General features: G+C 43.6%; 1 protein-coding gene across 17 annotated transcripts in view; it reads left to right on the forward strand.

Moving 5' to 3' along the window:
- The window catches only part of NCOA1 (nuclear receptor coactivator 1), a 631,796-nt gene that overhangs the window by 202,992 nt on the left and 407,981 nt on the right, over positions 1–20,823 (forward strand). For all 17 annotated transcript variants that reach the window (XR_004538963.1, XR_004538966.1, XR_004538965.1 and 14 more), the window contains one exon: positions 13,087–13,266. Coding sequence is in view for 13 of the 17 variants with exons in the window: in XM_033939863.1 (XP_033795754.1) it covers positions 13,087–13,266 (180 nt within the window). In the remaining 4 variants the exon portion in view is untranslated. The remainder of the gene's footprint in view (positions 1–13,086; positions 13,267–20,823) is intronic.

Here is a 20,823-nt window from a genome sequence, read left to right on the forward strand (position 1 = left end):
AGCATTCTTCAAAGCAAAGCTTGCGGGTTAGTGGTTGTGGCCATTCATACTCTGATTCTTCCCTCTTTCCTTAAAGAATGACATGAAGATGGTTTCCTGCGGTTATCCGCTGGGACGGGAACGATGATGAATTTTGTCACCGTGTCATTCTCTAGGGAACAAAGGACTGAACTGAAATTCCCTCCAAAACTCAGGCTTGGATTCTCTGTGCCCTTCACAGCTCTAGTGGTGCAATGTGGTACTGCTCCTTTCTCTCACAAATAGTGAATTCCCCTTTTCCTTTGCTATATTTCGGTTTCCTGGTCTTTTGTTTATCATCCTGAGGAATAGAGCAGGCTTTAAACTAAGAAGAAGGGGAAAGCCGACAGTCGACCTGACGTCGACGGTTCGGACGAGAGTATCCAAAGAAGATACTGAGTGGGAAAAATGCTGGGAAGAAGCAAAAGACGAACTACAGGAGTCTAAGGATCAAGAGAAACTAGAGAACAAAAAGAAGAGTAAACAGCAGGAGCTAGAAGAACAGGTGAAAATGAGGAAAAAGGTTGAGGATGAAAAAGACGCGCCAAAGGAGGAGGAAGAAAGAAACAGAAATTAGGGGCTGGCAGCTCATGAGGGGGACGGCAAGAGGAGCAACTCACAAGGAAAAACAACAGGAAAAAGAAAAAAACAGGACTTAAATTGCTTGTATGCAAATGCAAGGAGCCTAAGGATCAAAATGAGAGAACTGGAAGTCAAGGCCAAAAAAGAGGACCTAGACCAGACTCGCACTCCCCCTCTATAGACACCTGGACCAACACAAGCACGCAGATTCTTAACAAGATGGCCCCCATCAAACTAAGAAGATCGAGAAACCAAAACCTAGATGGCTGGTTCGATGCCGAGCTAGGAGCAGTGAAACGAGAACTACGAAAACTGGAAAGACAATGGCTGAAATCTGGCGACATCATAGGAAGAACAAACTGGAGACTAAAACTGAAAGAATATAAAAAACTCATAACCACAAAACGCACAGACTTCTACGCAAAAAAAATAGACTATCCCAACACCAAGAATCTATTTAAACTAGTCAACAATCTATATGATATACAGGCCTTTTCACACCACTCCACAAACTCCCCTCCCTCAGCAGATGCTTTGGCTGATTTCTTTAACAACAAAATCAATGTCTTAAGATCCAACCTACCACCCTCTACATCCAACCATCTGAACTACCCTGTCGCCCAACACACAAACGATCCCAGAGTAGACATGTATTGGAACAACTTCTCAATCCCTACCTGGAATCGCTTCAGCAAACTCTTCTCAAAAAATACGTCGACTCATACTGCAGACTAGACAGATGCCCACCAAACGTCATGAAAGCCGCCCCAGTCCCCTTCAAAGCCTCGTTATACGATTGGCTCTCCTCCCTATTACTGTCGGGTACATTTCCCGAGGAGTTAGGTCACATACTGATCACACCTATTGTAAAAAACCCCAAGGAATCCATCAAGCTGATAGCAAACTACAGGCCCATCGCAAACATTCCCCTCTTTGTAAAGCTAATGGAAGGTCTGGTAAACCAGGATTTAGTATTTTACCTGGACAAATTCAACATTCTTCACGACAACCAATCAGGCTTTAGATCAGGGTTCAGCACGGAAACAGTTATTGCCTCACTGCTGGACACCCTCCTGAACCTATTCTGCCAAGGCTCCAGTGCACTAATCCTTCAACTAGACTTAAGCAGCACCTTTGACTTAGTCGATCACACCATTTTAATTGACTGCTTAGAGACAATTGGTTTCTCAGGCAAAGTACTAAAATGGTTCCGAGGCTTCTTGACTAAACGAACGTACCGAGTCTATAGCGACAATTCCCAATCCTCTAGCTGGGTTAACCCATGCGGTGTCCCACAGGGATCCCCTCTATCCCCCACTCTGTTCAACATCTACCTAGCCCCACTGGCAAATCTACTGCAAAAAGCAAAAATCAAATTCTACATCTACGCCGACGATATCATCATACTTCTGCCTCTAACAAGCCTGACCCCTGAGACGAAGACTCATCTAGCACTAACTCTAAAACAAATCGAAACATGGATGACAGAGTTCAAGCTGAAGCTCAACCCCGAAAAAACCAAATTCTTCCTGGCAAGCCCAAATGACAAAATCAAAGATACTACAATAACCCTGAATGGACAGAACTTCCCCATTGTCGATACCATAAAAATCCTAGGAGTGACACTGGACCGCTATCTCACCCTAGATACACATTCAGAGCTTTTAATCAGAAAGGGCTTCTCGACACTATGGAAACTTAGAACCATCAGAAAATACTTCGACTCAACATCATTCCGCCTACTGGTGCAATCCTCCATCCTAAACCTACTTGACTACTGCAATATCATTTATCTGGGGTCACTCAAGAAAACCGTTCAAAAACTCTGAATCATACAAAACTCAGCGGTGCGACTGATTTTCGGACTAAAGAAATGGGACCACATAACCCCCTATTACCAAAACTCCACTGGTTGCCCCTGGAGGCAAGAGTATTGTTCAAATTCGCATGTCTCTGTTTCAAATCCACTCTCGGTTTGGCCCCTCAGTACCTGGTCTCCCACTTCAAACTAGACTGCTCCACCAGGCCTACACGCAGAATACGCATGTTCAGCAATCCTATAATAAAAACCTGCCGATACAAAAGATTCCTTGACAGAATGCTTGCCTTCTAAGCAGCACCATCATACACTCCTCATCCTACCTCAACTTCAGAAAACTAATCAAAACCGACCTCTTCAACCGACTCGTGACCAGGAATGCCTAAAGTCTTCACTACTTCCCCTCAGTGTATGACCTACCCTTCTTCGTAAATCTCCTCGATGTACTTCCCATTGACCAAGTTCTCCCAAAACCTTCACTGCTTACCCCTCTGTACGACCTGCTCCCCTTTGACTTACTCTTATTGTAAACCCGTCCCTACAAGGTTACCTTACTCTATACAAACCCGTCCCTACAAGGTTACCTTACTCTATACCTTAGTCTATGCATGTACTCAAAGACTTCATTATTTCTTTTTTGCTGTATGTCCATCTCTTCTATACTGCACTGCATTGTATTGTACTCAAAGACTTCATTGTTTTTTTCGCTGTATGTCCAGCTCTTCTTTATTATAAACCGCCTCAATCTACCTTGGCTTTGGCGGTATATATACAATAAATTATTATTATTATTATTATTATTGGAATCACAGAAATATGGTGGAATGAGGAAAACAAATGGGACATAGTACTGCCAGGGTACAAACGCTATAGAAGAGATAGAACTCACAAGAAGGGTGGAGGAATAGCACTATATATAAAGGACACCATCCACTCAACCAGAGTGGATACGGCAGCAAAGGTGGAAGGATTGGAATCATTATGGGTTAAATTACCAGGAAGAAATGGATTTGACATAAAATTGGGACTGTACTATCATCCACCTGGACAAACAGAAGCAAACGATAAAGAACTGGAAGCAGAATTGAGGCAGGAATGCAAAAACGAAAGTGTGATGGTAATGGGGGATTTTAACTACCCCGGGATAGACTGGAGTATTGGAAACTCCAACTGCGCGAGGGAAACAGAATTCCTAGAAGCTGTGAAGGACTGCTTCATGGAACAGCTCATCAAGGAACCAACGCAAGGGGATGCCACTCTCGACCTAATCCTCAAAGGGATAGGGGGACCTGCAAAGGAAGTGGAAGTAGTAGGACCACTAGGAAACAGCGATCACAAATTAGAAGTAGGAACATCAAAAATGAAGAGAACCACAGCGACAACGCTCAACTTCAAGAAAGGGGACTATGATGCTATGAGAGCAATGGTGAGAAAGAAACTCAGAAACAGCTCAAGAAAAATGGAGACCGTAGAGAAAGCCTGGTCCCTATTCAGAGACACGATGCAAGAAGCACAAAATCTGTACATCCCCAGGTTTAGGAAAGGGTGCAAAAAAAAAAAAAAAAAATTGAACAAAAGACCCGGTATGGATAACTAATGAAGTGAAGAAAGCAATAGGAGACAAGAAAAATCGTTCTGAAAATGGAAAAAGGACCAAACTGGGGAAAACTGGAAGGAACACAGGAAACACCAAAAAGAATGTCACCGAGTGGTTAGGAGAGCAAAAAGAGAATATGAAGGGAGGCTGGCTGGGGAAGCAAAGAATTTCAAAACGTGCTTTAGATACGTTAAAAGGAAGCAACCGGCGAGGGAGGAAGTAGGACCGTTGGATGATGGAGACAGAAAGGGAGTGGTAAAGGAGGAAAAAGAGGTAGCTGACAGGTTAAACAAGTTCTTCTTGTCAGTCTTCACAAGCGAGGACACATCAAATGTACCTGAACCCGAAGAGATAAGTGGATACCAAGAGGAAAAACTGTTGCAAATAGAGGTAAGCCGTGAGGATGTCCTCCAACAGATAGATAGATTGATAAGCGACAAATCACCAGGCCCGGATGGAATCCACCCAAGGGTATTAAAAGAACTAAGAAACGAAATAGCGGAAACACTCCGACAAATTTGCAACCTATCCTTGAAAACTGGGGACTGGAAAATAGCAAATGTTACACCTATCTTTAAAAAGGGATTGAGGGGTGACCCGGGGAACTACAGGCCAGTAAGCTTGACTTCAGTTCCGGGCAAGATGGTAGAGGCACTGATAAAAGACAGCATCTGTGAGCACATTGAAAAAAATGGACAAATGAAAGCAAGTCAGCATGGCTTCTGCAAGGAAAGATCGTGCCAAACGAACTTACTGCACTTTTTTGAAGGGATTAACAGCCAGATGGACAAAGGGGAACCCATAGCCATCATTTATCTCGACTTCCAAAAAGCCTTTGACAGGTACCCCATGAGCTGTTACTTAGGAAGCTGTGGAACCATGGAGTGGAAGGGGATGTATGCAGATGGGTTAAACACTGGTTGGCAGGCAGAAAACAAAGGGTTGGAGTGAAGGATCATTACTCGGACTGGAGGAGGGTCACGAGCGGTGTTCTGCAGGGGTCAGTGCTCGGACCGCTGCTGTTCAATGTATTTATAAATGACCTAGAAACAGGGACGAAGTGTGAAGTTATAAAATTTACGGATGACACTAAACTCTGTAGCAGGGTTAAAACCGCGGAGGAATGTGAAGACCTACAAAGGGACCTAAACAAACTGGAGGAGTGGGCAAATAAATGGCAAATGAACTTCAATATAGAGAAATGTAAGGTTATGCATATAGGGAAAAAGAACCCGATGTTCAGCTACAAAATGGGGGGATTAGTACTAGGGGAAAGTAACCTTGAAAAAGACTTGGGTGTGCTGGTGGATACAACAATGAAGTCAACGGCACAATGTGCAGCAGCTTCGAAGAAAGCAAACAGAATGTTGGGTATTATTAAGAAGGGTATCACAACCAGAACGAAGGAAGTCATCATCCTGCTGTATCGTGCGATGGTGCTCCCGCATCTGAAGTACTGTGTCCAATATTGGTCACCCTGTACCTTAAGAAGGACATGGCGATACTTCAGAGGGTTCAGAGAAGAGCGACAAAAATGATAAAAGGTATGGAAAACCTTTCATACGCAGACAGGTTAGAAAGGCTGGGGCTCTTCTCCCTGGAGAAGCGGAGACTCAGAGGAGACATGATAGAGACTTTCAAGATCCTGAAAGGCATAGAGAAGGTAGATAGGGACAGATTCTTCAGCCTATTGGGAACCGCAAGAACAAGGGGGCACTCAGAGAAATTGAAAGGGGACAGGTTTAGAACCAATGCTAGGAAATTCTTTTTCACTCAGAGGGTGGTGGGCACCTGGAATGCGCTCCCGGAGGTTGTGATAGGACATAGTACACTACGGGGTTTCAAAGAAGGACTGGATAAATTCCTGAAGGATACGGGGATAGAGGGGTACAGATAGAGGTAGAGATAGGATTATGAAAGGGTATAGATAGAAGGATAAAGGGGATTAAAAGGTTTTAGACAAGGATCACCTTACAGGTCATGGACCTGATGGGCCACCGCGGGAGCGGACTGCTGGGCGAGATGGACCTCTGGTCTGACCCAGCCAGAGGCAACTTCTTATGTTCTTAAATGTGTTTGCATGTATATAACACTCTCTGATCAGGATTAGGAAGGTCTCTGTCATGCCCTGCTAACGCTTCTGTGCTGTGTGCGCCAAACCAGGCCTCTTCAAGGGGTACTTCCTGAGCTCCTTTGATGCTTTGTTTGCTGTTTGCTGTTTGTTGTTTTCACATTGCTTATTTGAGCAGAACAGTTGATCTTGGGAAATTTCCCGTTGATGCTTGGGTACTAACTACAGGTGTTGATAGTGGATTCCTTCTGCAGATGACTCGCAGCCATTGGGAGATAACCCGCTTGTCTAGAATGACTCAACTATCTACTAGAAAAGATATTAACTGCAGTATTTTTCTATACCGCCATAGTCAAATGACTTCTAGGCGGTTCACATTGAAAGAAGGCTGGACAATCGGTGAATTACAGAATGCAAGAAGAGAAATGTTACATAAGAAATAGGGGTTACATGAGAAATTACATCAGATTTTTCAAAGGGGAAATATCATAGTGAGTGAAGGTCATTTGTTTAGGCGATGAATTTGTCAAATAGAATGGTTTTAATTGATTTTCGGAATGCGCCGTAGGTCTGCCTGGCTCTATTTATGTAGTTTCCCAGCCAGGATTGCTGTCTGCTTGCTTGGAACATGAAGGTTCTGTCCAGAAAGGATTTCTATTTGCAGCCTGTGATCTTTGGGTATGTAAAGATGTTTCGGTTTCTGGTTGTTCGTGTAGGGTTGTGTAGCGTGAAGTGTGGTAGCAGGTAGGAAGGTGCTAGTCCCCAGACCTGTTTGAAACCTATACATGCAAATTAAGGTAAGTACATAATTTGTTTTTACTTTGAGCTCTGAAATAGCTAGTTTGATTTGTTCCCTAGGATGATGTAACCCACTTGGGTACCTAATCAATTCTGCTTTCCCTGGAATTCACTATACAAGTGATTAGAAAATGCTTTTGTATCTAGAGTATCTATAATAATAAAACGCTACGCGCATGCACACTCTCGCCACGTGTTCCCTGATCCCTGATCTGTCGGGATGTGGCGGCAAGAGTGCGCATGCACTAGATGGCGCGGAGTGAGGGGCCGGAACTTAGGGGAAGGAGAGCAGGCCCGGGATTCGGCTGTCCGCACCCAGGCCCAGGCGGTCCCCGCTGGCAGAGAAGGAAAGACAGCTCGGTGGCGGGTTGGCATGACAGCGGCATGGGCTGCGCCCGCCTAGCGCCGCAGAGCAGCCCAGACCAAGGCGTCCAATGATTGGCTGGGGCGACGGCGCTCAGAAGCCCTGGCTGGGAGCGTGAGACTGGTAGGTGGGCAGGCGCTGTGGCTGTCCAGGGGTGGGAGGCGAAGCCGTTAGAAGGCTCAACAGAAAGCAACACTTATGAAAGGGCTGCAGAAAAAAGAAGGAGCCAAAGGACCAAAGAAAGGGCCATTAGAAAACCTGTCAACAGGCAGGCTCCCACCCTAACCCCTCCTATGGCAAGCCCAGTCTTACCAGGATCATTGTGGCTGGCCGCCAAAACCTATAACGGTAATGTTGTGATGTTACCACTAGAGATCATACTTTCATATGAGGATGGTGCCGCATGGAAGGGATCTACAGGACAAGATAGCAGAAAGTATGCTCGTGGGGGCCACAGACTTTCAAAGGGGAGGGGTAAGGTAGAGAGTCCCTGGTCCTCTATCACTACTCTCTGTCTGTAGGTTGAGCTTATACAGTTCTTTATGCTCTTTGTAACTGTTTTATTTCAGAGGCAAATTAGTCTAATGTACATTGGATTCAGCAATCTTAATATATCAATGTCAGTGTTAAATGTTAATTTTTTAAAATATTTTGTTTTATGGAACATAAATAGTCTTGAGACATCCAGTTAAAAGGAAAAAGTTCTAATTCATTAAAATAAATAAATAAATAAACCTTTTGGGTTGGCGTGACAGCGGCATTGGCTGTGCCTGCCTAGTGCCGCGGAGCGGCCAAGACCAAGGCGGCCGACAATTGGCTGGGGTGACAGTACTCAGAAGCCCCGGCTGGGAGCGTGAGACTGGTAGGTGGGCGAGTGCTGTGGCTGTCCGGGGGAAGACAGACAGGGGGCCAGGGAGAGAGACAGAAAGAAAGACAGACAGACAGGGGGAGAGAGACAGAAAGAAAGAAAGACAGACAGGGGAAAGGGAGAGCGACAGAAAGAAAGATAGACAGAGGGCCAGGGAAAGAGACAGAAAGAAAGATAGACAGAAAGAAAGGGGGCAGGGAGAGAGACAGAAAGAAAGAAAGAAATGCCTAAGTCTATACATCTGTTCTAGCACCCGTTAATGTAACGGGCTAAAAAACTAGTATGCTATATATTGAAAGGATTATAGTTGATATAAATGTTTTAAGCCTGTTACATTAACGGGTGCTAGAACATATGTGTGTGTGTTTGTCTTTATTTCTTTCTCTCTCTCCTTAGCTGCTTTTTTTCTTTCTGCCTTTCTTTTTCCTTGGCTGTCCATCACCACCCCTTGCCTGCTCCCCCTGTCCATTTTCCCTTCCTTTTACCTCCCCTGTGTCCACCACCACCCCTTCACTGCTCTCCTTATGCAGCAGCAGCCCTTCTCCCTTTGTTTTACCTCCCCCCTGTCCAGCAGCACCTCTTTTCTTCTCCCCCTGTCCAACATTAGTCCTCCGTTCCTTTTCTTCAACCCCCTGTCCATCAGCATCTCTTTCGTTCTCCCCCTGTGCAACGGGTGCTAGAGTAGACAACTGTTTTTTTTTTCCTTTCTCTCTCTGTGCTTGGATGCTGTCTGTCTGTCTGTCATTCTTTCTGTCTGTGTCTCTGTCTTGCGCCCTGCCTGCCTGTATTTCTCCATTGCGCCATGCCTGCCTATCTCTCTGTGGCCCCCTTCTCTTCCCCGGCATGATTGGTGTATGCCCCTGCCCCCTTTTGTGCCATGCCTGCCTGCTCCGTGGCCACCTTCTGTTTCCCCCCTATGATTGCTGTCTGGCCCAGCAAACCCCTCACCCCAAAGCAGCTCCCTTTTCCTCTCCCCTTGTTGAGCCATGCCTGCCTGTTCTGTGATCCCCTACCCATGACTGCTGTGTGCCCCCAGCACACCCCTACCCCGAAATCAGCCCCTTTCCCTCTCCCCCTGCTTGCCTGCCATGCCTGCCTGCTCCCTGTGCATCAGCATCAGCATTTCCCTCCCCCTCACCTGTTCCTTCGTAGCAGCATGGAGATAAAACGGCTTCCTTAGTTATTTGCTGGATTTTTTTTTTTAAGTTTAAAGATGCCGACGCGGCTCCTCTCACAATCCGGCCTGCGTCAGAAGCCTTCTCTGACACAGGCCGGGATCGTGAGACGAGCCACGGCGGCAGTTTTAAACTTAAAAAAAAATGCAGCGAAGAACTAAGGGAGCCGTTTTCAAAGCTGCCGCCGCGGCTCCTCTCATGAGCTGCACTTATATTATGTCGGAAGATGAGAGAGGAGCCGCGGCGGCGGCAGATTTGAAATGAAAATAATTTATGCGGCCAGCCGGCTCCCTTGAAACCCTCCTCCCCCCCTCCCCCTTTCCCTTCCCGGTGTCCGTCTAGCTGCGTTTTTCTCTCCCTCATTCTCAAACCGTCCATGCCCTACCTTCAAACTTGCAGTTCAGGCCTTGAGGATCATGGCAGGGAGGAAGGCATTGTTTGACGGCCGCTGGAGTTGTGGGGAGTGATGAGCCAGCGGTGCATCTGGATTGTGAGCAGCCATGCCTTCGGTCCTGTCTCGGTCCCACTAAACCGGCTGGCAATAACGAAGGCAGACATCACGGGGGCTTTCCCTCTTGCTAAATCGCTATAGGCTCTGCCGGTCTCGATCCCGCCCCTCAGGATCGAGACCGGCAGAGCCTTTAGTAATTTGGCAAAAGGGAAGAACCCATGGCATCTGACTTTGTTATTGCCAGCCGGTTTAACAGGGACAAGACCGAAGGCAGGACTGCTCATAATCCGGATGTGCCACAGGACTCGGTGTTCACTCGCTCTGTGACGGTTCGTCTTCTGGCAGTGACGTACTAAGCGCGCATGCGCAGTCGTGCGACCACACCATTACAGAAAAGGGATCAGGGAACACGGTTCGCTACTGCGCATGCGCGGGCTAGCATTTTATTATTTAAGATAGATATGTAAAAATTAAACATGGTCACCTAGACAAGGCGATAAATATAATAATTATGTGTTCATTCAGAGGTGTCCGGAATCAGATAAGTAGATGACATTTGGATTGTTTATGTAGCAATCCAAAATAGGTTTGTCCAAAAGATTTCTGTAATGTTGTGACTATGGTCAATTCATACCTATTTTGAAGAATCTCAATTTGCATTACTAACCGAAGCTTCCTCCCTAGTCCAGAATCTTTCCACCTCTCTGCAGTCTCTTTCTCTCTATATACCCGCAAATTCAACAGCTGCCCCCCTATCTTCTGCCTCCCCTTTGTTTCAGGTTTCTCCCACGCTCTATCTTTCTTCTGCTAACATTTTGAGTCCTCCAACCTTTGATCCAGGCCTTTCTGTCTGTCTCACTCTCTTTGTCTTCCCCCTCCCCAGGGCCTGACATCTCTCTCTCCTTGGTTCAGAGTGTTTCCCCTCTAGTCCAACATCTGCCCTGTCTTCCCCCTCTCTTTTGGTTCAAATCTGCTTTCCCACCCCTCTTCAAGATCCTTTTCTGTCCCTGCCCCTGGTATCCTGATCAGCGTCTCTGGCAATCCCCATCCCGCTAGGGCCCTCGTGATGGGTGGGGCCTTTTCTCCGCTGCGTTCCACACCCAGCAAGATCATCTTCCTGACATCAGAGGAGGGGCAGGACCGCAGCAGAGGGACTGACGGCAGCCTGCCAGGTTCACTCTGCAGGCTGCCGTAATTAGCTTGTTGGTTGTCAATAAGTGGCGACGCTTTTAAAGGTGAGACTGGAGGGGAGGAGCAGGATCGTGGAGTGAGAGCGATATTGGGCTGGGCCGCAGTGAGAGCTGTTCTGGGCTCCATGCGGCCCTCGGGCCGTATGTTGTGCAGGGCTGCTCTATAGGATGTATTTCTTCTGGACATGATGTTCACAACGATTTTTCTGGTCACCGTTGTTTCAGCATGGTGTATTTTGGAGTTTCTGCTATTTCATGCATAGAACCTTTTTTTCCGTATGATAGACACGGGTGTTTTCCTCCATACTGCACCTGTCGACGGTGGTCTAGGCTTTCCGAGTCAATCAGGAGGTTAGATTGCCTGCATTTCATACAACTGGTTTGGAGTGCAAAGCTCGGATCTTCCACAAATTAGATGTCCAGAGGATCTTGCTCCATTTCATACAATTGGTTCGGAGTGCAAAGCTCGGATCTTCCACAAATTAAATGTCCAGAGGATCTGGCTCCTTTATTTGGAAAGGATAACTGAGTTCTGGGCTGTCTTGCTTTTTTGTTCTCACTGCGGTGCCTCATTGTGGTAGGCTGACATCCAAGTCCTCGATCGTTCAATGGATTCAAAGGGTCATTTTGCTTATAGCTCTCTTGACGGGAAGGGTGGCAGTGGCATGGGTGGTATTTCACGCAATTCATCCTGATGACATTTTCAGGTTGGTTCTTGGTCCTCTCTTCATACTTTTATCCGATTTTACTAAATTGATGTGGTGGCACGTTCTGCCATTTTTCGGGTCCTCGGTTTTGTGGGCAGACTCTTCTGTCCCTCCCTAGCTTCCGTGGCTTTGGTATGTCACCCAGCTTATAGAATCAGGAAGAGACGCAACAGAATGGAAGATTAGGTTTATATCTTCGATAATATTATTTCTGTTAATCCCTGAAGGATTCCATACGACTTGCCCTCTCTGTATTCACTCAGTTGTTTGGGGTAGCCTGCTCCTTTCTGCCTCTGTTACTCTCATTGCATGCTTGAAGATTTTCCAGTCAGTTGCCAGATCCTGTGGGGAATTTCTGCAAGTATACACATTACTGAAGACCTTTCTTGGGGTGCTCATTGTACACAGCAGGTTACAATGCCTTTGTGCCTGTTTATTACTTGTTAATATTTTGCAGAGCAAACCAATTCGTGAGTTACTTGTGTTGATGAGGATTTCCCCTGTACCACCTTTGTCCTGGATTTACAGGTATGTGCTTAGCTTTGGAACTGAACTGATTCTACCACTATGGAGAATACAGCATGTGTTCTGAAAAGATATGCATTCTGTAACACCTGAACTGCGAGTTGGGATTGAACAACTAGTGTATGGAATCCTCCAGGGACTAGCAAAGAAGATTATCAAAGTATAAACCTAATCTTCCATTAGGTGGTTTTCTTTTTAAAGTATTGAATGGTCAGGTTCCTGATTATTTTTTGTCTCACTTTGTATTTGCAGTTTCTATTTATGCTACTAGAAATGTTAACCCCTTTGCATACCCCTCTCTTAGGGGAAGAATATGAATAAAAATTACAGAGAGAAATAAGGGAAGAACAGATGGACCAATAAGTGGGGGTGGGGGTGGATGATAAGTGAGATGGGAAGGGAGACAAAACTATTTTCACAGTAACTCTCAAGCAACCAGAAACTATAGTTATCTGGCATCTACCAGTCTCCACGGGTGCCGGATAACTGAGAGTTTACTCTCTTTCTCTCTATATATAAGGGCTTTCGGTGTTCCCTGCTGGAGACATAATTCTTTGCTGTATAATGTATTTTGTACTTTCATGTGTGATTTTTTTTTTTTTTTGTTATAACCAACTTAGCCACATTGAACTATAAGACTTTTGTGGTATATAAATAAACTATTATGTTATGTTTTGATTTTACCAAAGAAAGGTGGTATATCAAATACATAACCTGTACTTTATAAACTGACAGAGAATTATTATCCAAAAAAATGTAATGATATATTTAATTTTATTCAAATGCTTCATTAAAGATTGGAAGCAATCTGTTTTATATCAATTAGGTATTTCCAATTAGTTGTTTTTTTGTATACACATTGCAAATATTAGTAGGCCAGAAAGTGATACCTACTTTTCTGATTGTATCCTTTCTATATAGTCAACGGGGTGCCTTGGCCCCAGGATGCCACCAGACGCAATAGCCATACTTTCAACTGCAGGATGCTAATTCGGCCTCCAGATGAGCCAGGGGTGGAGAATCAGGAAGCACGCCAACGCTATGAAGTGATGCAGTGCTTCACTGTGTCTCAACCCAAGTCTATCAAAGAGGAAGGTGAAGGTAGGGAAAGAACATCTTGTTTTGTTTTCTTAGTATATGAATCACTGTACCTTTTAGGGGTTAAAACTAATCATAAGAACCTAAGAAAATCTTTTCAAATCAGAGATTGGTTGATGACTCAAATTGTACTCGTCAAACATACGGTCAGGTTTCCATGTATGAAGAAGCCAGGAGAGTATGGGATGCTGCTCCTTGTGTCAGGAGGCCTTGTGTGGGCTGTGGCATTGAACTATTGGCCACAGCATGGTGTTTTGAGCCACATACCTGGCATGGAAAGACAACAGTCAACAAGCTGCCTCAACCCAGTCCTCGGGGCATAGCAGGTCCCATTAGATCTTCTGAATATCCACAATGAATATGTATGAGAGAAATTTGATTGCCATCTGCTTGTTGCAGGATACTGGGTCTTGTTGCGTCTTTGCCAGGTAGAAACCGACATTTCAGCCACCAATCTGTGGCTTTCTTCATGGTACACTGACCTGATTGGGAATAGGGCAGTCCACCAATTTTAATTGCCATCTGTCTCGTGCATGGTGGATATCTTGAAAACTCGATGGATTTTGGTGTGCCCCAAGAACTGGGTTTCAGCACGGGCGTTGCTTGCACGATTGTTGGTTATCCCCTTGGTGGATCTCTATGCCATTCATTTCAATAGAAGGTCTCCAAGTTTTGCTCCAGCTCAGATCACATGGTACAAAACTAATGTAGATGTCTTCTTCCATGATTAGGGGGAAGGGTCGTCTGTATGCATATCCTCCCATTCTTCTGATGGGAAAACTTTGCTGAAATTCAAGCAGAATTGAAGGACTACAATCCTCATTGTGCCTTACTGATCAAGACAGATATAGTTCCCTTTAGTTCTGGAGTTATCCTCTTGTCAGCCCTAGCATTGCTAGCAATAAGCAGTTTTGGTTGCCATAACCAATGTCAGCAAAGGCCTATGGGACATTATATCAATCTGACTCTGGAATGTTGATGCAAAATTCTGGGCTCCGGAACCCCTACAAACCTAATATTGTGGGGGCACGACAATCCTTACATCCTCTGAAGAACCGTGGAGGCTAGACTGCTTTCTGAATCTCTTCGTGCAAAATGATTAAGCTTTTTTGCACTCCAGCCTGCAGTCCCTGGCCTTGTGGCCTGGATGTTGAAAGCATAGAATTAGATTCCTTGCAATTGCCTGAGTGTTTTTAGGATCCTGCTGGCTTCTAGGAAAGATTCCACTAAGCGGTGTTATGCTTTTAAATGGAAGTCTGCAGTCTGGTGTGAGAGCAAGGCCCTAGAGCCCAACATGTGATACATGTACCCCTAGGGGTATGCAAGCTGCTTAGGGGGGGTACACGAAGCAAACCTCCTGCCCTCCTTCCTCCAGCAAGCATGCTCCCCTCTGTCGAAGAGCCTTCACATCCACGTGCTCGAGAAAGTCCTGTCGGCTCTACCTACTTTGACATGTTTGCGTCAGAGGGGTGGTACCAACAGGGCCTCACAAGTGGATAGACTCGAAGGCTCTGCATCAGTTAAGCTAGTGCCATTGCCGGGCCTTGTATAGACTCCGGATTCCCTGACAGACAGTGGGAGGGTGGCAGAAGATGGAAGGCTCTTCATCGCTGGAGTTAGCTTGGTGTTGTCTGGACTGTGGGGGGGGGGGGGGCCACCCTGGCTGATCCGGCTGGGGAAGAGAAAGACAAGAGGGATAAATGTTAGATATGGTCGTGGAGAGGGAACAGTGGGACAGATTGAAAGAGATGCAAAGGGGAGGAATGTTGAACATAGTGGTAGAGGGAATGGAGGGAGAGCTGTGGCATGTGCTGGAGAGGGGTGATAAAAAGAGAAATGTTGGGTAAGGGGCTAGTGGGCAGTGGTGAAAGATGCTGCGCATGATCCAGGGGATGAAAGAGGGAGAAATGTTGGATGTGGTAGTAGTGGGGGGAGGGGGAGATGAACCATGGATCTCTCTCTCTCTCTTTCTTTCCCTACTCCCTTTGCAGAAAGGGAGGGAATGAGAGAAAGACAGATGGACAGTGAGAAAGAGAGGGAGACATGTTACCAATGGGGGTGGAGGAGAGAGAAAGAAAAATTGAACTCATGGAGGGACAGAGATGTTGGGAAAGGGAATGATGTCCGGAGGAGAGGAAAGTGTGCAGGAGGCAGAAAGAAAGAAATGTTGGATGCACAGTCAGAAGGAAGTGCAACCAGTGACTAATAAAATCACCAAACAACAAAGGAAGGGAAAATTATTTTATTTTCAATTTAGTGATCGAAATGTGTCAGTTTAGCTGTTCCTGAGGTGACATTGCAAATTTTAAAGTCATCTGCCTTGACCTCTTTGAATAAAAAAGAATATAAATGATAATTAACATTTTCTCTGCGTACAGTGTGCCTTGTGTTTTTTAATTTTGTGGTTACCATTATGTATATGAAAAATGAATGGAAGAAATTGCATTACAATTAGTACTATTATTATGGGGGTGGGATCTGAGGCAGAGCTTGGGCAGGTCTGGGGTGGAGCTTGGGTGGGTCCAGGGCAGAGCTTGGGCAGGGGTACTCGGGTGATATTTGGTAGACTTAGGGGGTACTTGGCTTGAAGAAGTTGAGAAACACTGCTCTACACAAAACCTGCATGAATACCTCCTTCACCTCTGAGTCTGGTTTGAAAACCAAATATGTAAGGTTACACCTCAGTGTATTCAGTGCTTATCACTGTGTCAAGGGTAAGCTTATCTTTGCACAGCTTTTATTTGTTTGCTTCATGATAGGTTTGCTGTTGAGAAAGCTTCCTCCCCAATTAAACTTCCATAATTTATTTTAAAAATTTCTATTCCGTTTATAACTAAGTGGATTACAAAATTCACATACACAAATCTAAATTAAAATAACAATACATCAAACTTGCAACTCTTTTCAAATAATCAGTCAAGCTTAGCAAGAAAAGAGAAAAGACATCCCTTAATCTAATATTTTATTTATTTAAAAAAATTTCTATTCCGCTTATAACCTCAGTGGATTAAAATATCATCCTCACTGTGCTGATGAAAGCTCCTCCTAAGCCACTTAACTCCTGTCACATGAAGTATTTGACCTAGAAAGTTTTGGTTTTGGTGGTGATCACTTCAGTTCTCATAGTTAGTGAGCTGCAGGCCCTAGTAGCGGATCTGCTTTATGCAGGCTTTCATCATAAGAGTAGTTGACCTTACTAGGTTCCTTCTTAAAGTTGTGTCTGAGTTCCATTTTAACCAATCGGTCAACCTAACAAATTATTTTCCAAGCCTTGTGCCCATCCTGGTGAGAGTGCACTGCACATCTTGGACCACAAGCAAGGTTTAGCTTTTCACCCGAAGCAGACTAAAGCACATAGACAGTCCACTTAACTTTTTTGACCAAAACAGGATGGAGACATCGGTAAGCGCTCTGTATCTAATTAGCTAGCAAATTACTCCTTCACTTATGCCCAGGCTGGCTTGACCCTGGAATGGCATATAACTGCCCTTAATGTCAGGACCCTAGCCATGTCAGTGGCCCACTTGAGGTCAGACTCTATTGAGTCTATTTGTAAGGTTGTGCTTGCTGTTAACTTTTTTCTTTGAATATATGTATTTTTCTTCCATTCTGCAGCTTTTGTTGGCTCTTTTGTTTGCTCTATATACATTTCAAAGTAAATTTACCACTTTCATGTTGTTCTTGGCATTTCACTTTCCAGTCAACTGTGTTGGTTTACAACTAGAGAATGACACAGTGACATAATATATCACCGTTCTCGTCCCCATGGATAACTGCCTCCATGTCAATGTTTAAGGAGAGAGGGAGGAATCAGAATATGAATGGGCACAACCACTGACCCTCAGGCCTTGCATGGAAGAATGCTGGTGTAGAAGGACCGAGGTTGAGATAGACACTAAAGAATGACGGGATGGTTTTCGCGGTTATCCGTGGGGATGGGGATGGTGATGAATTTTGTCACCATGTCATTCTCTAGTTTACACCCCCGAGCTTGGAATTTTTCCATTGTTTTATTCTGGTCATATCTTATAGCTTTCTTTCTTTCTTTCTTCTTTTTTTGTTTTAATAGCGGCATGTTATAAGTTTGAATTTTACTACTCCAAGACACACCATTAAGTTTTGTCTTTAGTTATCATGGCATCATCTAAAACAGTGGTTTTTGGCAGCCTTTATAATATCAAATTTTGGCGTTACCTTTCAAAGGTTTATAACAGCAGTTCCATGGCGTTTTTTAGTAGCCTTTGTAATGTTCATTTTGATAAGTTCATAGGATCGTTGCCCCTCTGTGACTAAATATGTATTTTCATTTATGGCTTTTAAGTTATGAATATCAACAAAATATAGTAGAAGAAGGCAACTATGATCAAAAGACCACTGCATCACACAAAAGGTTAGATCACTAAAAATAGTGGAGAAAAAATATAAGTTTGCTCTATATTTCAGTACATCCAAGTCGTGTAGTAGAACTTAACAAAGTCATTGGTCTCTCAAAAGTACTCCACTCTTACTTTATATCAAATATTAATCACATACAGCCATAGTTGCCATAGCAATTAAGGATGGTCGGTCACTAACATGCGGAAACTCCTGTTAAGGCAAAAGCCCAAACAAACATGAGGAAAAAAGAAAAAAAGCTTCAGCCAAGCCCAATAGAGGCCCTGTTTCGCTCCAGGCTATCACAAGGGCCCTGGCCTTCTATTTCTAGCTTGATCAAAAAAAGACCTACCGTACTCTCTGTTCTTCAAACATCGACTAGTAGTCAAGTCCATACAAAATTCACCGGCACGTGGAAAAGGGAACATAATCATAATGAAAGCCTTTCTTTGTTCATTCATATTCATGCCATACAAAATTGCTCAAGGGTTAAGCTCATGTTTATTCAGTTTTAATCTAAATGTTTTTTAAGATTTGTTATCTTTTAAGGCTCTTTCTTTTAATTTACTGGCATTTTACAACATTTAATCTGCATTGGTCATCTTTTTTTTCTTAGGTGTTCATCCTATATGCTGACTGTTCTTTTATTGGGTGGCTATGTGGCATTCTCAAATTCGGTTGTATTTTATCTTTTTTTGCTTAGGATATTAAACGATTTTACAAGATATGTATGCCTTTTAAGTTTAGGAGGTATAAGTCTATACATTCAATTCCATTTCTTATTTCTATAGATTTTATATATATAATATACCCATAACGATGGTATAGTCATTTACACTTTTGCTCTTGATTTTATTAATTACAAAATCTTCTTGTTTGTCCTTTGCCATTTTTAAGGGATTTTTGCAGAAACCATTTGCTTTTTTAAGGGATTTTTGCAGAAACCATTTCATCTATATTTGTGTTCATAATCATCACACACCCAATGCTCGAGTATGTCCTCTTCAATCATCTCATCAAATCAACACACTATAATCATCTCATCAAATCAACACACTATAATTGCACTTTTTTGTACATGACATTTTCTTTTATTTCTTTACCTGTTGGCCCAATGGCCTTATATAGTTTGTTAACTCTTTTAATTTTATTTTTAATTTTATTTCATCTAGATAGGAAAAGTGATCTCAGACTGCACATGTTCAAGCTATCACATAATGTTCACACCATTTTCATTGTAATCATTTTTAGTCACTTTGTACCTCATCCACACTCATTAGGGTTCTCACTTCACTTCAAATTGAGCTGTATCATATGTGATTTAATACATTCAGATTTGTATTTCATACCTCTTAGGACTAAAACACGGACCATGTTGAGTCCACACTATTGTTGCTTCATATGGATGAACTGTATCTTACATAAATATTGTTGCTTCATGTGGATGAACTTGTCTCCTACATGTGTCATACATATATCATATATGACAGGAAGTTGTGTGAGAGGAAGACAAAATGTTTTGGAGAAGATGATGATTAAAAGAGATGTGCCGCAGGGAGCTGCTCTGTCAACACTATTGTTTAACATTTATATGTTATCTTTGGGACAGGTTTTCCAGAATTTAGGAGTGCAATATAGAATATATGCTGGTGACCTCCTATTTTTCCCCCTATTGATAGACAAAAGAAAGATCTTGAGGCGAGATAGAATTAGTATATGAGAGGTGAGCGGATGGATATCAAAGCATAGCTTAAAATTGAATGTTAACAAGACTGAATGATAGTGGGAGAATATGCCGAGGCTGAAGTGATTAAATGTATGGATGTATTGGGGGCTCAGATTGATGTGAAAAAGGAGATGATCATTTTGGGGATGTCTAGATTCAGCCTTGACTATGGGAAAACAGATCATGAATGTCATTCAGAGGGTTATGCTGAACTATGTACACTATATAGGCTAAAACCACTATTGACACCATATGACTTCAGAACAGTAGTCTAGTGTTTGATTTTATTGTAACACTCTATTTTTGAGATTAGCCAAAACAAAGTTGAAAGCCCTACACGTACTAATGAACTCGGCAGCTAGACTGGCGTTACAAGGACTGCATACATTACCCCCATTCTGAAACGACTTCACTGGCTACCTATTGAACAATGGATTCATTACAAACCCCCTCTTTTACTAAGGCACGCTAATCGAATTAGTGCGTGCTAAACGCTAACGCGTCCATAGACTAACATGTTAGCGTTTAGAGCTTGCTAATCTTGTTAGCGCACATTACTAGATTTTGTATCACTCAGCCCATTTTTTTCAGTTTCTTTGGGAAGTTTATAGACCAAACAAACCTCTGAGATCAGAAGGTGGCATGAGATTATTAGCTAAAACAGCAGAAGTTATGAGATATGGGGCCACAAAATAAAAAATGTTCTCAGTTGCTGGTGTTGTCTCTCTGGAATAAGTTGTTTGGACACCTAAGATTATGTACTGACCGTTATAGTTTTAAGAAACTGTTAAAAACCAAACTGTTTGTGGACGCTTATTTGTAGAGCCACTCCATCTTGGGTTAAGTTTGTTCCATATGGAAAATAGCTTCTGTATTGGTTTTTGGAGCCCACAAGCAAACAGTTTTGTTCATCTATGTTGTGGATAAACTGTAGGAACTTCTAGGTTGTGAATTGGTTGTTAGTTGAGAGTGAATGAAGTTATAATTTATTTTTAAATAAATATGCAATAAACGTTTTTTTAACATTGCTATTCTGTGTGGATGAGTGTGTATCTTACAAGAACTTAACTCGCAAGTCATCAAGAACATCTATTCTTTAGCACTCTCCAGACCAGTCTAGGATCTTATAAGCGGGTATATATCTCATCATGACCAGCAGGTGGAGACTGAGACAAAACTTTGGAACTGTACATATCATGTGATCCCTCCCTAATTACCTCAGTCTTCTCTCAGTCTCCAGCAGGTGTGGTGAGCTGTACCCATCTCCCTTGGTAGGGCTGTTGGAATTTGTTTAGGAATTTTTGTCCCTTTTTGTTGCCGGATTGAGCTTGGAAGGACCTTGTTTGGGGATCCGTCCAACTTTGGAGGTGTCAAACCCGGCGGCTCTTGAGTGGGGTCCCTCCTTAACATTTTTCTAGAGGTGCCTCAACAGTAAGCCTTACCCCCTGGTGGTAAGGCAT

The sequence above is a fragment of the Geotrypetes seraphini genome, chromosome 3 (assembly GCF_902459505.1).
Source record: "Geotrypetes seraphini chromosome 3, aGeoSer1.1, whole genome shotgun sequence".
NCBI classification, from domain to species: Eukaryota; Metazoa; Chordata; class Amphibia; order Gymnophiona; family Dermophiidae; genus Geotrypetes; species Geotrypetes seraphini.